At 37.1% G+C, this 14,109-nt stretch overlaps 1 protein-coding gene across 5 annotated transcripts in view; it reads left to right on the forward strand.

Moving 5' to 3' along the window:
• The window catches only part of LOC136884700 (zinc finger protein 714), a 242,411-nt gene that overhangs the window by 88,863 nt on the left and 139,439 nt on the right, over positions 1–14,109 (forward strand). For all 5 annotated transcript variants that reach the window (XR_010861407.2, XM_068229978.1, XM_067156976.2 and 2 more), the window contains 2 exons: positions 2,215–2,376; positions 8,017–8,096. Coding sequence is in view for 4 of the 5 variants with exons in the window: in XM_068229978.1 (XP_068086079.1) it covers positions 2,215–2,376; positions 8,017–8,096 (242 nt within the window). In the remaining variant the exon portion in view is untranslated. The remainder of the gene's footprint in view (positions 1–2,214; positions 2,377–8,016; positions 8,097–14,109) is intronic.

Below are 14,109 nucleotides of genomic sequence, written 5' to 3' on the forward strand. Positions count from 1 at the left end.
GTTTCCTCCTCTGCAGTGAACTGTCCTCGAGCCTACACCAACTAGATATGTGTCTATTCTTTCACCATTAAACTATAACTAAATAAAAAGTCTCTCTTAAATCTCATCATTGATATTCCAAACTAAAAAAAAAAAAAAAATTTATGTCGGTCAGCTCTATGTATGTAAACACAATTGACCTGGCTTTCTGTTATTGTAGTAAGGCAACATGCAAGCCAGTTGAACAACCTCCAAACCAGGTCATTACCCTTATCTCATTCCTCCAGCAGCAAATTAGGCCATATGTGTATTCATATTATAATCCTGAAACCCCCAAAAAGGAATAAGCAATAAGAACCTCTTCATTACCTAATGTGGTAGTATGAAAGGAAGATTTGTAAATCACTAACTCATTCTCACACTGCAGCTGTTCAAAATATATTTTAAATTTTAAGTTTCCCTGTCTTCAACTTCCGTTATGCTTGTCTCAGATTCAAAACACTTATGAGCTTACTACTCACAATGGTGAACCATTCCCCTGGTTGGATTGTAAGTAGAAGTGTATTGATTATTAACACAGATTGTAGTTAACTAACTAGATGATGTTAGAATGTGTTGCTTCTCAGGTTATAAATAGATTTGTAACCATGTGACTGTGAATATTCAAATGTTATAGATAAGAGCTCTACGATTTTTTTGGGCAATTTGTACAACTGCCGAAGAAGAGAAGACAATCCTCCTACGTACAGCATTTCCTACTGGTTTATCATGATAGAGCATAAGTTGCTGTTGCCTAGCAATAATCTGTCCATCAAGTCACTCCAATCTTGGTGCAGCTTTACAGTGAAATTAATTATATAAAATTACTCATAAAAAACCTGCCCTTCGGATTTCATTCAAACCGCTTCTTAAACTGTATCGGGAGTAATAAGGACAAATTGTGAAATTTTCAGCAAAATCAGTCCATAGTTTATCGATGTGAGACAAATGCACAAACAAATGTAGTTTCATTTTTTATTTATTTATTTATTTATTTATTTATTTATTTGTTTATTTTTCTCTGACCTCCTTTTCCTTTTTTATATTCTTCTTTTATATTCTTCCTACCTTATCTTCTCCCCCGTCCCCGACAGTTTTAAACTTACATCCCGAGAGTATTTAGGGGTTGTAGTAACGATGTAAAGGAGATGGCGTATATGTCTCTTCTAAGACCCAACTAAAGTATGGTTCCAGTATATGGCACCCTTGCCAGGACTGATTGATATGAGAACTAGAAGAAATTCAAAGGAAAGCAGCACGATTTGTTCTGTGTTTTTCGACAAAGCAGTAGTGTTACTAAAATGTTGCAAACTTTGGGATGGGAAGACTTGGTAGTAAGGAGATAAGATGCTTGACTATGTGGTATGTTTCAAGCTGGCAGTGGTGAGTTGCCATGGGATGACATAACTGGAAGAATAAGCTTGAGTGGAGCTTTTAAAAGAAGGAATGGTGATAATATGAAGATAAAGTTGGAATTCACGAGGACAGATTGGGGCAAATATTCATTTATAGGATGAGGAGTAAGGGATTGGAATAAATTATCAAGAAAAATGTTCAATAAAATTTCCAAGTACGTTGAAAATATTTAAGAAAAGCTAGGTAAACAATTATATATAAATGAAAATATGAGGTAAAGAGTTGATAGGGAATCTGCCACCTGGGCAACCGCCCTAAATGCAAATCATTGATGATTAATTGAAAACCATGGATAAACGTTCTCTTATCACAATCTTAATTGTGTTCCTTGTGTTATCTTCCTTCTGTTGCTCTTGATTCTCATTTTCTTTTATATTCCATCCCCGTCCCTCTCATGATACATCTGATGGCCTTGTATGGTACATTCCCCAACTAATGGACTTAAAGGCATGAAACTTCTGACATGCAGTAAATGTACCAACATCAATTCCTTCTTGGAATATACTATAATAGTAAGTTAGTTGGTGATGAACAGGAGCATCATTTCTCCAACAGGTCAAAAAGTAGTTAATTCAAAGTTTGTTTATTGTTAGAACATTCAGAGCAAGATCGATTGAGTTTCTCTTCATGTAATGCAGAGCAAAGTGTTTGTGAAATGTAAATATTACCTATTGTTTGCCCCATCACAAGAAAAGTACCTAAATGTGATATGTCTATTAATGCTGGCCATGAAAGCATCATTCTAAATGTTATACTTCAGCTGTTCTACCCTGTTCACAGGAGGGTGATATCATTGAGGAACATGAGCCAATACTACAGGTGTGGATTAAACAGGAAACCAAACAACAGTGTTATGGTCCATCACAGGCTGCTGATGAGCAGAAATTGCAGTCGGAGTATATGACAGATTCTTCAGAGGAATACTATGAGGCAGAAAATGAGGTGAGACATTTTCTTCTTTTGGTAATTTTTACAGAGGTTACAGATCTTTTCTGTTGCACTGTGTCTGCTCTTCAATTAGTTAAGAAAGTAACAGAAGTTCACTAAACATTAAGTGTGTGTTGTGGTCAAATGTACGTGGATTCTGAAAGAAATGGGTATACTTATCGTTCCCAATATATTTTTTAAGATACAGGACACTTGCCATCAAGGGTAATAAAAATGAAATGTTCTCTGCCTTCTGAAATGTTATATCTAAATCATCGGGCAGAGTTGCATTAAATTTTGCACAAACATTTTTGGAAGAAAATGTCACATTATTAACTACATTTTATTGCAAAATATTGATGTGAAGATATATAATTTGGTGTATTATGTAAAAAAAAATTGCTTAAAAAGCTTAAAATTAGATGGTTTTTATTTTTTATTTCTCAGTTATACCTTACCAGGTAGTTATTGTACTGAAATTTGGTATGGATGTATCTCATATATTGAGGTCAGATACAAGCAGCCCACTCTGATTTTTCAATATTTAACCTTTTCATATTGGCAGCCATTAATATGTAAGTATTTACTGATCTTGCTCCACTAAAATCTAATATAATGGGCAAATGATCCTTCCTATTATAAAGTCCAGCACATGGACTTGTAATTGAGTTTTCTGTTAAAATAAAGATCATATGGAGTCAATTTCAGGGGATCTAAAATTAGATTTCATATAAATGGCCTGACCTTTATAGATGATCTTGCAATCCTAGCACTGTCCATTGAACCAGCTGAGCAACAGATTGTGGAACTTCATCAGGCAGGAAAAATAGGACTCGAAACTCTCGCTTGAAAAATGTAAATATATGGCCAGTATTAAAAAACCTAAGATAAAAACAACACAGGATGATGCTCAAAAAGTCAAAATTTTCAAATATTTAGGAGAGTGGCTAGATATGAGGAATAATTAGAAACAAGGTGTGGAAGCGAGATTAATTAACCTCTTAAGTGCTGAGTTGCCAGTTGACTGTTTGTTACCTCAGTGCTGAGTTTTTTCATTCCTATGTAAACATTTGTGTAGAAGCCTCAAGTTTTTATTTATCAATGGGGTGATTAGCTTAAAATGTTTATAAATATTGGTGCTTTATAAATCTAAATGCAAATGGAAAATCATGCACTTATGTTCAATATTATTTTGAGAGAGAGCAAAATTACACTTTTTGTGCCTACACATATATCATCTTTATACAAAGTAAAGAGCCAAAAATAAAATTATTTCCTAAAAGTCTGTAGGCAACTAACACATGTAACTCCTAAGAGATACATAAGTTTATATTTTAAAATATTTTCCAAACATGGAATGTGGTGACAGCTCAATGTTTTCCACTAGTTGTTTGTGATGCCGATTTGTTTCATCAACAACCAGTTGCACCAACTCCACTGGCAGAATAGATTTAAAAAATCATTGATTTTAGGGTTGTCATCAAACAGTACTTGGCTCCCAGAGTCTGTCTCAATCACTTGAAAGTCTGGTAAGTCATCCATCCGCCACAAAAATAGTGATGAAATAGCCTTTGAACTCAGTGTTTTTCCTTCTTCATTTAGGAGGCTCTGTTTCTTTCTCACCTAAAATCTGTATCACTCTCACTTTCAGAATCGCTTAACAATTCATTAAAATCATCATCTTTATGATCACTTTCTGCTGTGGTTAATAACTGAAAGATTCTTTGATCTGAAATAACATTGCTGCGAGAGCAACTAGCTTGTTCTGCCATGCTTGTTTACATTATAGATGAGCTCCACAGATGTCTATAAGTTACTTCCCGAAGCTATAAGCCGTGATCAATTAGTTCTACAAAATGCTCAACAGATGGCAGAACATGCAGAGATTGAATCGGCGCTTGAGAGTGAATCGGGACGCTCAAAAAAAATTAAAATTCTCGTGCACCGTCTATAGACGCTCGTAGTAGTTTTGGGCTGGCCGTGTCAACTTGTCTATAGGCAGGCATAGCACTCATCGGGTTAAAATGAAGTCAGCTTACATGAAAACTCTGGAGACATACAGTTAGAGAGGATTATCATGGGGAGCTATGATCTGACAGTACCACACTGTTGTAAGTCCTATGTGCATCAGAAACACTGAGCTTGAGAAATAAAACCTCAAAATGAGAACTGGAAAAACTACAGCAAAGGATAGGGGGAAAGATCCTAGGACCCATTAAAAAGGAAGGAACATGGAAGCTCAGAAAAAATGAACTGCATAATAGGTTAGGCAAAGTAACAGACGTCGTCAGTACAAGGAAACGAAACTTCTTCGGTTGTGTTACATGTGGCTGATAGCAGGCTGATGAAACACATCTTAACACAAGTTTGGAATCTCAAAGGCAAACCTAAATGGCACCAAGCAGTGGGTGACTATTTGAGGCTGAGTGGAATAACTCAACAAAATGTCCTAGAGAGACACATCTTTAAACAAAAATTCCTGAATTGGAGGGTATCTGAACATGAAGTCAAACCAGTGAAGAAACTTCCCTGGTCAAGAGACAGAAGAAACACTCACATTAAAAGAATGGAAGACATATGGACAAGGATATGTAAACATGGTTCTTCTTCTTCTTTCGGTGCCTATCCGTTTCGGATGTTGGCGATCATGATGGCTATTTTCGTCTTGTTTGTGGCAGCGCGGAACAGTTCAGCTGATGACATATTGCACCAGCCTCTAAGATTGTCAAGCCAAGATATTCTTCTTCTTCCAGGACCTCTTTTGCTGTTGATTTTCCCCTGGAGTATTTTTTGGAGTAGGTTGTATCTATCTGTGTTGCGCATTATATATCCCAGATACTGCAGCTTTCGGCATTTCACTAATCTTGATCAACTGAGGTGTTGTGTTCATCCTTCTCATTACTTCCACGTTTGTAATTCTCTGGGTCCAAGATATTCTCAGGATCCGCCTATAAAGCCATGTTTCAAAGGCCTCCAGCTTCTTTTCTGTGTTTTTATTTAAGGTCCATGTCTCTAAACCATATAAAAGAACAGAAAATACATAACAGTGCAGAAGTCTGATTTTAGTCCGTAAAGTTAGATTGTGGCTTTTAAACACATTACTCATTTTCTGGAACACACTTCTTGCTTTTCCAATGCGCACCTTGACTTCTTGTGAGCAATCCCAGTCTTCATTTATTATGGTTCCAAGGTATGTATATTGTTTTACATGGTTGGAATTCTAAATAAACATGGTCCAATGAGGCTGTAATAATGTCTAAAAGAAAGGTCATATGAATTTTCTTTGTAACTCTATTGGTTCTCAGGGGAATTATGCATTTACATGTCATAGGGTACTCATCTCAGAGCATTTAAAATTCAACAGTAACATTACACTGATTATGCAGTATATAGCATGTTATATAAAGATATGAATTCTCACTTGTATAAAATGGCAAGCTGTCATAAATGAACTCAGCAGGACTTGATATATTGAAAAAGAAGTTCTTTTCAGTGCTCTAGACAATCGGACTGACCAGGTTCTAATGACAGAAGAAGAAAATTTCCATCCAACTGGTGACTTCAATTCTCATAACATGTGGGCAAGGATATGTAAATAAATGTGGTACAATGAGGCTGTATCGATGTTTAAAAAAAAAAGTCATATGAATTTTCTATGTAACTCTTTGTAACATATTACATTGTTAGTTGCAGTATGCTCGGTTTCCATGCTAAGTGCCAGTACTGCTTAGTTGTAAAATACTAATTAGAAGCACGCAGCTGTGAGTTTGCATCCAGGAGATACTGGGTTCGAACCCCACTGTCGGCAGCCCTGAAGATGGTTTTCCTCCCATTTTCACACCAGTAGATGAATTGAGATTTTACTCCTAAAAAGGCTTTCACAGCCACAGATCTAAGTATCACAGCAATAGACTGAATTTACTCCCTCCCCCTCCAAGGAAAGAAATCACCTGCGTTGAGATAGGGTTATCACCAGGCCAGTCGGCCGTGCAATTAGGGGCGCGCAGCTGTGAGCTTGCATCCAGGAGATAGTGGGTATGAACCCCACTGTTGGCATCCCTGAAGATGGTTTTCCCCCATTTTCACACCAGGCTGTACCTTAATTAAGGCCACGGCCACTTCCATCCTGTTCCTATCTCTTTCCTGTCCCATCTTTGCCATAAGACTTATCTGTGTCAGTGTGACATAAAAGCAAATTGTGAGGGAGGATAATCTTTCCCCATCTTGAAATGATGTAACCTGGTAACATTTCTCTGAGTAGAGCCATGGAGATTTCTGCTGTTGCCTCTCCTTGCTAGAACCGCACAGTCTGGGTTTCAATATTATGTCGTTCCAGCTCTGGTTTAATGTAGGAATGTAGACTGAAGTTACTCTCATTGACTTGTCTGCTTCATCCAGAAAAAGGTACCGAAATTTGACAAACACTATTGTGCCTGCCTATATGTCAGTTCACCTGAAATTCTGTAATAACCAATAATGAAAATTTTTAGAATTGAAGTCACTAGTTAGATGAAAATTTTCTTCCTCTCAGGTCAGTTTGATTGTCCAGAGAATTTAAAAGAACTTGTTTTCAACATAGCAAGTCCTGTTCAGCTCATTCATGACCATTTGCCATTTTATACAAGTAAAAATTCAGATCTTGACGTAACATGCTATGCGCTGTACAATCAGATGTTTTTGAGGGATTCAGACTGGCATATGATGCAGTTGTTCAGTGTTTTCATGAAATTTGACAGTTGGTTTTCTTTTTATTGCAGAGGCTGTTTTCCAAAGATTTGAAACCCTCATTTTTACAGTGTTGTGATTTGGAACATTGCCTTTGCAATGAATCTCAAAATACATGCAAAATATTTGCTAAGTCATAACAAAATATTTACTGTTTTAAAAAAAGTCTGCGCAACAAACACTATATATGCCTCGGTCCAGTTCGCTATTATCACTGAAAGGCTTTGAATCTGGCAGCATACACAGTTGAGGTCAATGCTCCCACTCCAATGGGTCTTCACACAGCAACATTGCAAATTCATTCCTTATTTCAGCTTCTTCTTCTTCTCCTCAATGGACGTTGGCAGTTAATCTGGTCCACGCTTCCCTACTAACAGCTGCTCTGAATAAGCCTGCTGATGATGAATTGGGCCACTGGTGGAGGTTTCCCTGTCAGGAAAGGTGTCATCACTCAGGGCCTCTTTTTCATTTTATTTCTCCTTGAATTATGAGTTGTTGGAGATGGTATTTCTCGCTATGCACAGTGTGGCCAAAGTATGATGTCTTTCTTTCTTTGATGATTTTTGTTACTTCTAATTGTATTCTCATGGGCATATTTTAGCTGGACCTTTTATATCTTATGATAATTTGCATGATGTTCTTAATTTAAGATATAATTGTGCAAAATATTAAACAGTTCAATAAGTAAGCCACACAAAGGTCAAAATAAAAAAATACAGTGATGATAAATCCAAGAGTTATGCAGTAGTAATAAGAATACAACTGGGATCATGTAAGACCCTACCTGTGCAGTATGGGATTTTAAAGCAGGTGTACTGCAGGGGTTGATGCCAGCAGGCAGGTAAAGCTATCCATATCGTACGATTTTCCAATTATCAATGTTTCTAAGGAATATATTTGTAATTTTGTGTGCTTTGTCTCGAATTACAGAATGTGCAAAATGGGGATAAAAGGAAAAGCAAAGAGGAGACCGAATTAGAGGACATAAAATCTATGCATGAGACTCGTCAGTAAGTAGAATATGTGTACTTTTTTTATTTAGCCAAATATAGAATGATAAGAATATAAATAAGAACACTCATTAGGATAAACAAGATGACAAATTAGTATCAGAGGAGAGAATACTGGGCAGTGGAGACAAGTACAAATATTAAAACATTTTTCTTTTAAATATAGCATATGACATGAATTTGAATTACAACTATTCCGTTTATGTACACATTTAAATGTTATTGCTTGTAGGTAAGTGATCAGTGTTGTGCCTTTTGTTGTCAAAATCACAAGCTTGTTTGTTGCAAAAGTTAGGGCTTCGTTAAACCATATATATTAATAACACAACTTATCTTTCATGTTGGCTTGTAACCAGAAGAATTTTTGAGGGATACTCTCAGTTGTACTAGACAAAACATCATGATCTTACAATTTTCGGCAACACAGTCTGGTTATCACTTTTGGGGCTGGCATGTTTATAGAAAAATTGATTGCACTATTTTATTTGTGGTCAGCATGTCAAAATGGTAACTGCACCCAGTATTTCTAATCATTTTACTTGTTTACTCATTTTGCTTAATGTCCGACTCGTTGGCTGAATGGTCAGCGTACTTGCCTTCGGTTCAGAGGGTCCCGGGTTCGATTCCCGGCCGGGTCGGGGATTTTAATCGCTTCTGATTAATTCTTCTGGCTCGGGGACTGGGTGTTTGTGTCTGTCCCAACACTCTCCTCTTCATATTCAGACAACACACTACACTACCAACCACCACAGAAACACGCAATAGTGATCACATCCCTCCATATAGGGTTGGCGTCAGGAAGGGCATCTGGCCTTAAAACAGGGCCAAATCCACATGTGCGACGCAGTACGCACCCGTGACCCCACAGGTGTGGGAAAAGCGGTAGGAAAAGAAAGACTCATTTTGCTTAATGCCAAGTTGCCTACCAAGTGAAACTAATTTGATAGGTTGATTTAATTCGAAGATTACTCTAAATGTTCTCCGGTTGTTGTGAACAGTGGCTTGGCGCAACCTGATCGATGAACTTTCGAGTCAGAAGTTATATTTGCTAGACTAGATAGAAATTTACCAATATTTTTTCTTAAACAGTCTTCAGATATTTAAGGGGTATGCGTACCCCCCATGTTCCCCCGAAAAAGCCCTGCTTGTAACGAAGCATAAGTTGTTTGTTCTGTGAACACTCTGTAGATCAATATAATAGAACCCCATTTAGCCAAAACAGAGTCGCCAGAGCCATTTTTGGATAGTTTTTCTTTTCTGAATAATACATGCAAACTATTTCTGCTTATGAAAGGAAGAAATGTATGTTGTACAGTATTAATTTGTGTAAAACGTAATTTCAACTTTATTGTAATAAATACAGAATACAGCACAGTTATTCAGATTTATCTTACACAGAACAGTCTGTTTTTTTTTATTGACATCGTACTGTATACATAAAATCTTGTAAAAATCACAGACTGGCCAAGTTGGCCCTGCAGTTAGGGGCACGCAGCTGTGAACTTGTTTCCAGGAGATAGTGGGTTTGAATCCCTCTGTTGGCAGCCCTGAAGATGGTTTTCCGCTGTTTCCCTTTTTCATACCAGGCAGATACTGGGGCTGTAACTTAAGTCCATAGCAGGTTACTTCCCACTACTAGGCCTATCCCATAGTCACCATAAGACTTGTGTGTCAGTGCAATGTAAAAAAAAAATTTGCCTTTAATTTTCCTGTAGATTGGCTTCCAGAATTCCAGAAATGTACTGTACAGGGTAGGTGGAAACCAGGGTCAAGTAGGAACAGAATAACTTTCATTCAGCGTATGTTAGCCGATTGCAAAACATAAGTAAACTGAGTGTGTGGAGAGATGATTTACTGCTTTTGTAACAAGGCATTCATATTTGTGTGCTGAAACAGGCAAGGATCTTTAATCTTAGCCTTGCTGTGAACTGAAAACAAAATGGTAGGTTCATCAGATTTGCATTGTAAATGGGACAATTGGTATATACAGTCAAAACTGGTTGACATATCCCTCTCTAGCGTGTTTCTGTGGTTATTACATCATTATTCCAAAGTACCAGTCCATGTCCTATAAAATTCATGCTAAAGAAATCTGGATAGCACATTTACGTCACTCTTTAGTGCGTTCGTAACTTCCACCATAAAAAAATTATATTAGCTTTCCCGGCCACGTTGCACGCACGTTACACCAGCAGTGACTAGCCTGGGTAAGGATTTAGTAGATATTTTCTTGCTAGTTGCTTTACGTCACACCGACACAGATAGGTCTTATAGCGATGATGGGACAGGAAAGGTCTGGGAGTGGGAAGGAAGCGACCATGACCTTAATTAAGGTACAGCCCCAAAATTTCCCTGGTGTAAAAATGGGAAACCTTGGAAAACCATCTTCAGGGCTGCTGACAGTGGGGTTCGAACCTTCTATCTCCTGAATACTGGATACTGGCTGCACTTAAGCAACTGCAGCTATCGAGCTCGGTGGATTTGATAGAGAACTTAATTTCACAGCCCTAGCATGTTGGCTTACAGCTGCAGGGAGCGCCAGTCTTTGACGTGAGCATGTATTTGTTTGGATCCCACAACAGTAGCTTGTATGACGTATTGATGCCTAATTTTACGTTTGTAAGTAAATTGTGTAACAACATATGTACATTAGGCCTACTGTTCGTACGTATACAGTTGACGTGTTGGCGGTTAATTTTATGTTTGTAAGTGAATTGTGTAACAACATACATAAATTAGGCCTACTATATTTACACATAGTGGTTTGCAGGACATTCAGTTATGGAGAAGAAGATAGCTAGACAGTTTATAAATGATGAAAAACTGAAGTTTATTGAGAAATGTGTGCTAATCACCCGACATTCATATCACAACTTTAAAGATAATTGTAAGCAACGTGTATAGTTCGCATTTCTAAGAAAGTTTTTCCGTGATGTTTTACTGTGTTGGTGTTCTTAAAATATATTATTTCTTTATAGATTTCATTAATTATAATTGTAAACACTTGTTTCTTTGTTTTTATCATAATTATATTTATGTTCGAACATCTTTTCATCTTTTTTAGCACGTTTCCCCTTTCTGACATTCTTTTTTTGATCCCCATTAAAATATCCTAACTGCTTTAGGTTGTAAACTATTGTTTGCATTGGCTTTGTTTAGCCATAGATTTTGTTAAGTGACATTCGGTTAAGAGGAGTAGAATTCTCAGTTTTGCCACTACCAGTAATAATTTTATAAATAATTGAGACCCGTAAACAAACAGCTAAGAGAGTAAGTCTTGCAAATCTCCTTTGAGAAAACAGGATATACCTAAGAATTAATGCCGAATTTCATTAATCTTACAGGATAATATTTTGCTTTATGTTTCGAAGCCTTTTCTTATAGGTTTATTAATAATTAGGTGCAAAACATCTTACAAATATACAATTTATATTGTATAATATGTTTCCCTAATACACTTGCAAGATATGGAGAAATAATTTAATATTGCCGTGAAACATTTACTTAATTTAGGAGTGAACAGCAGGTAATTTGATAACTTTATCTTTCAGAAGTTGTTTTATTTTTATTAAGTAAACATTATTATAGACAACTAAATCTAAAATCTATTATGTTTAAAAATTATCAGTGGCCAGTGAGTACTTCACACTAAATTCTGCCTATTCACAATCCGTTTTTCTATTTTTCATCCTGGAGCTGCTTGATGTATGTTGTTTACAAACTTTGGTCCAAATATATCAGTTTCAGAAAAGATCTTACTTATGAGATTCTAATTCTTGGGTGTGGACATATGAACGTGAACATATGTGATCAAGTTCAAGAAATGAGCCCCTAGTGTGGGACTGTTTATATGACCAAGAAATTCGAATATTTGGACAAAGTTCTCTTTCCAAATATTAACTACAAAGCTTCCATTGATTTTAGATTAAGAAGAATGGAAATGAGATTCTGGTTGTGTCTCAAGACATACAAATCTAGATCCCTCTTCTATAAGGTCAAGTACAGAGGCCGTAATGCATTAGTTAAGCTAGAATGCCTATGAAAACAAATTCACAGCCTGTTTCAAGTAATTTTTTCAGGTCAGGAATGGAATGAATGAAGCACCCATCTAGTGGTGAGGATTGGACCTGTGCCGGCAGCCAAAGCCTGTCGCACTCCTATGGGGCAGTGATTAATGACTGACAGATGAAATGAAATGATATTGGAGAGTGTTTCTGGAATGAAAGATGACAAGGAAGAACAGAGTACCCAGACAAAAACCTGTCCCACCTCCGTTTTGTCCAGCATAAATCTCACATAGAATGACTGGATTTGAAACACAGAACCCAGTGGTGAGAGCCTGGTGTGCTGCCGCCTGAGTCACGGAGTCTTAAAATGCCTATATGTAGAAAAAAGTTAGCTAGAATGAGATAGAGATAGAGGAAAAGGAAGTTCCTTACTACAGCTCTAGGGCCTAACTAAGTTCCTGTTGATGAATTTGCATTTTACCTGCCATCAAACAATGTACTTTACAAAAGGTTTGAAGGTATATAAGTCTATGTGAGAAAAAGAAACATGATATTTTTATGGACATACAACAGGAATAGGAATGCAGATGCAAACTCCTCATCCTCCAAGAAGAGTGGAAGCTACCATCTCCCTAGCTCAAAGAAAATCATTTGAAGATGGTGTATATAACATATTTGGGAAAGAGTGACTTTCTGGACAAAAGTCAGGTCAGTAAAAGATCTCTCCCCTAAGGCAGACCTAATATTTCTCCAGAAGAGTAGCCAGGAAGAAGTCAGAGGCTCATCGCCATAAGACCTATCTGTGTCGGTGCGACATAAAGCAACTAGCAACAAAAAAAAAAAAAAAAAAAAAAAAAAAAGGTCAGAGGCTGAAAGATCTCTGGCAGGAAAGAAAAATATACCTTCATGAAGGAGTAAAAGTCTCTTTATGTCTTGATGGTCAAAAAGTTCCTGTTGTGACAATTTGTTAATAATAATAATTGAATGGACTCAACTATCACATGCAGGCATTTTTTACAATTTTTGCTACCTGTATGTCAGTTCCAGCATGTCGGATATCAGGGTAACAATACTCCTTTGATGATCTGCTGAGTCTTAATTCATTTCATCAGGTGATCACAGGAATCTTTTATGTACCAATATCATATGACAGTAGTATTCAAATGTTCTGGTTGGTGTATCCCTGAAATCCAATTGTTTTACGCTCATATCCCATAAGTACGAGTATAATGTATATACAAGAAATAAAAAAAAATTGTTGCTGGATGACAAATAATATTATTTGTAATAATAATAATAATAATAATAATAATAATAATGGTATATGGTGTGGGTTACTGTAGTCATGTCCTAGTTTGTGAACCATGGGCAATGGCTGAGTGGCCTAGTAAGGGGTCCTGAAAGTCGGGATGCCAGTTGCTACGGAATATGAGTGGCCATCTCGGACATATTCCAAGTCATGGCCCAACTTTGCTCAGGCGGTTAACACTATACAATCCGCTGGTGGTCCCTAACCTGTTCGCGGAGAGATCCTCACTTGGACTATGTATAAGTAGGGTAGCATCCTGCTTAATGAATTTACTGAGCTCAGAACATTTTAAGCAGTAACAGAGTCCCACTCCTGTTTGACAGACGAGGGACTCCTTGGATATAACTTGGTGAACAAAATGGAATTTGATGGGGAGCTATCATTATTAATGGGGCTTATGGAAGAAAGAAAGTAGAACTGGCTGAGTCAGCAAAAAGGATGCATCTGGATGTGCTAGGAGTAAATTCTATTTGGGTAAGGGGAGATAATGAGGAAGAGATCAGAGATTATAAAGTGTAATTGATGGGTGCTAAAAAAGAGAAGGGCAGAGTATGAATTAGGGCTGTTCATCAGGAATACTATTGCACGCAACATTGTTTCTGTTCAGCACGTAAATGGGTGAATGATGTGGGCAGATTTGGCAGTTGGAGGAATTAGGACAAGAATTGACTCAGTGTATTCATCATGTGAGTGTGCA

Source organism: Anabrus simplex, chromosome 13 (genome assembly GCF_040414725.1).
Source record: "Anabrus simplex isolate iqAnaSimp1 chromosome 13, ASM4041472v1, whole genome shotgun sequence".
NCBI lineage: Eukaryota > Metazoa > Arthropoda > Insecta > Orthoptera > Tettigoniidae > Anabrus > Anabrus simplex.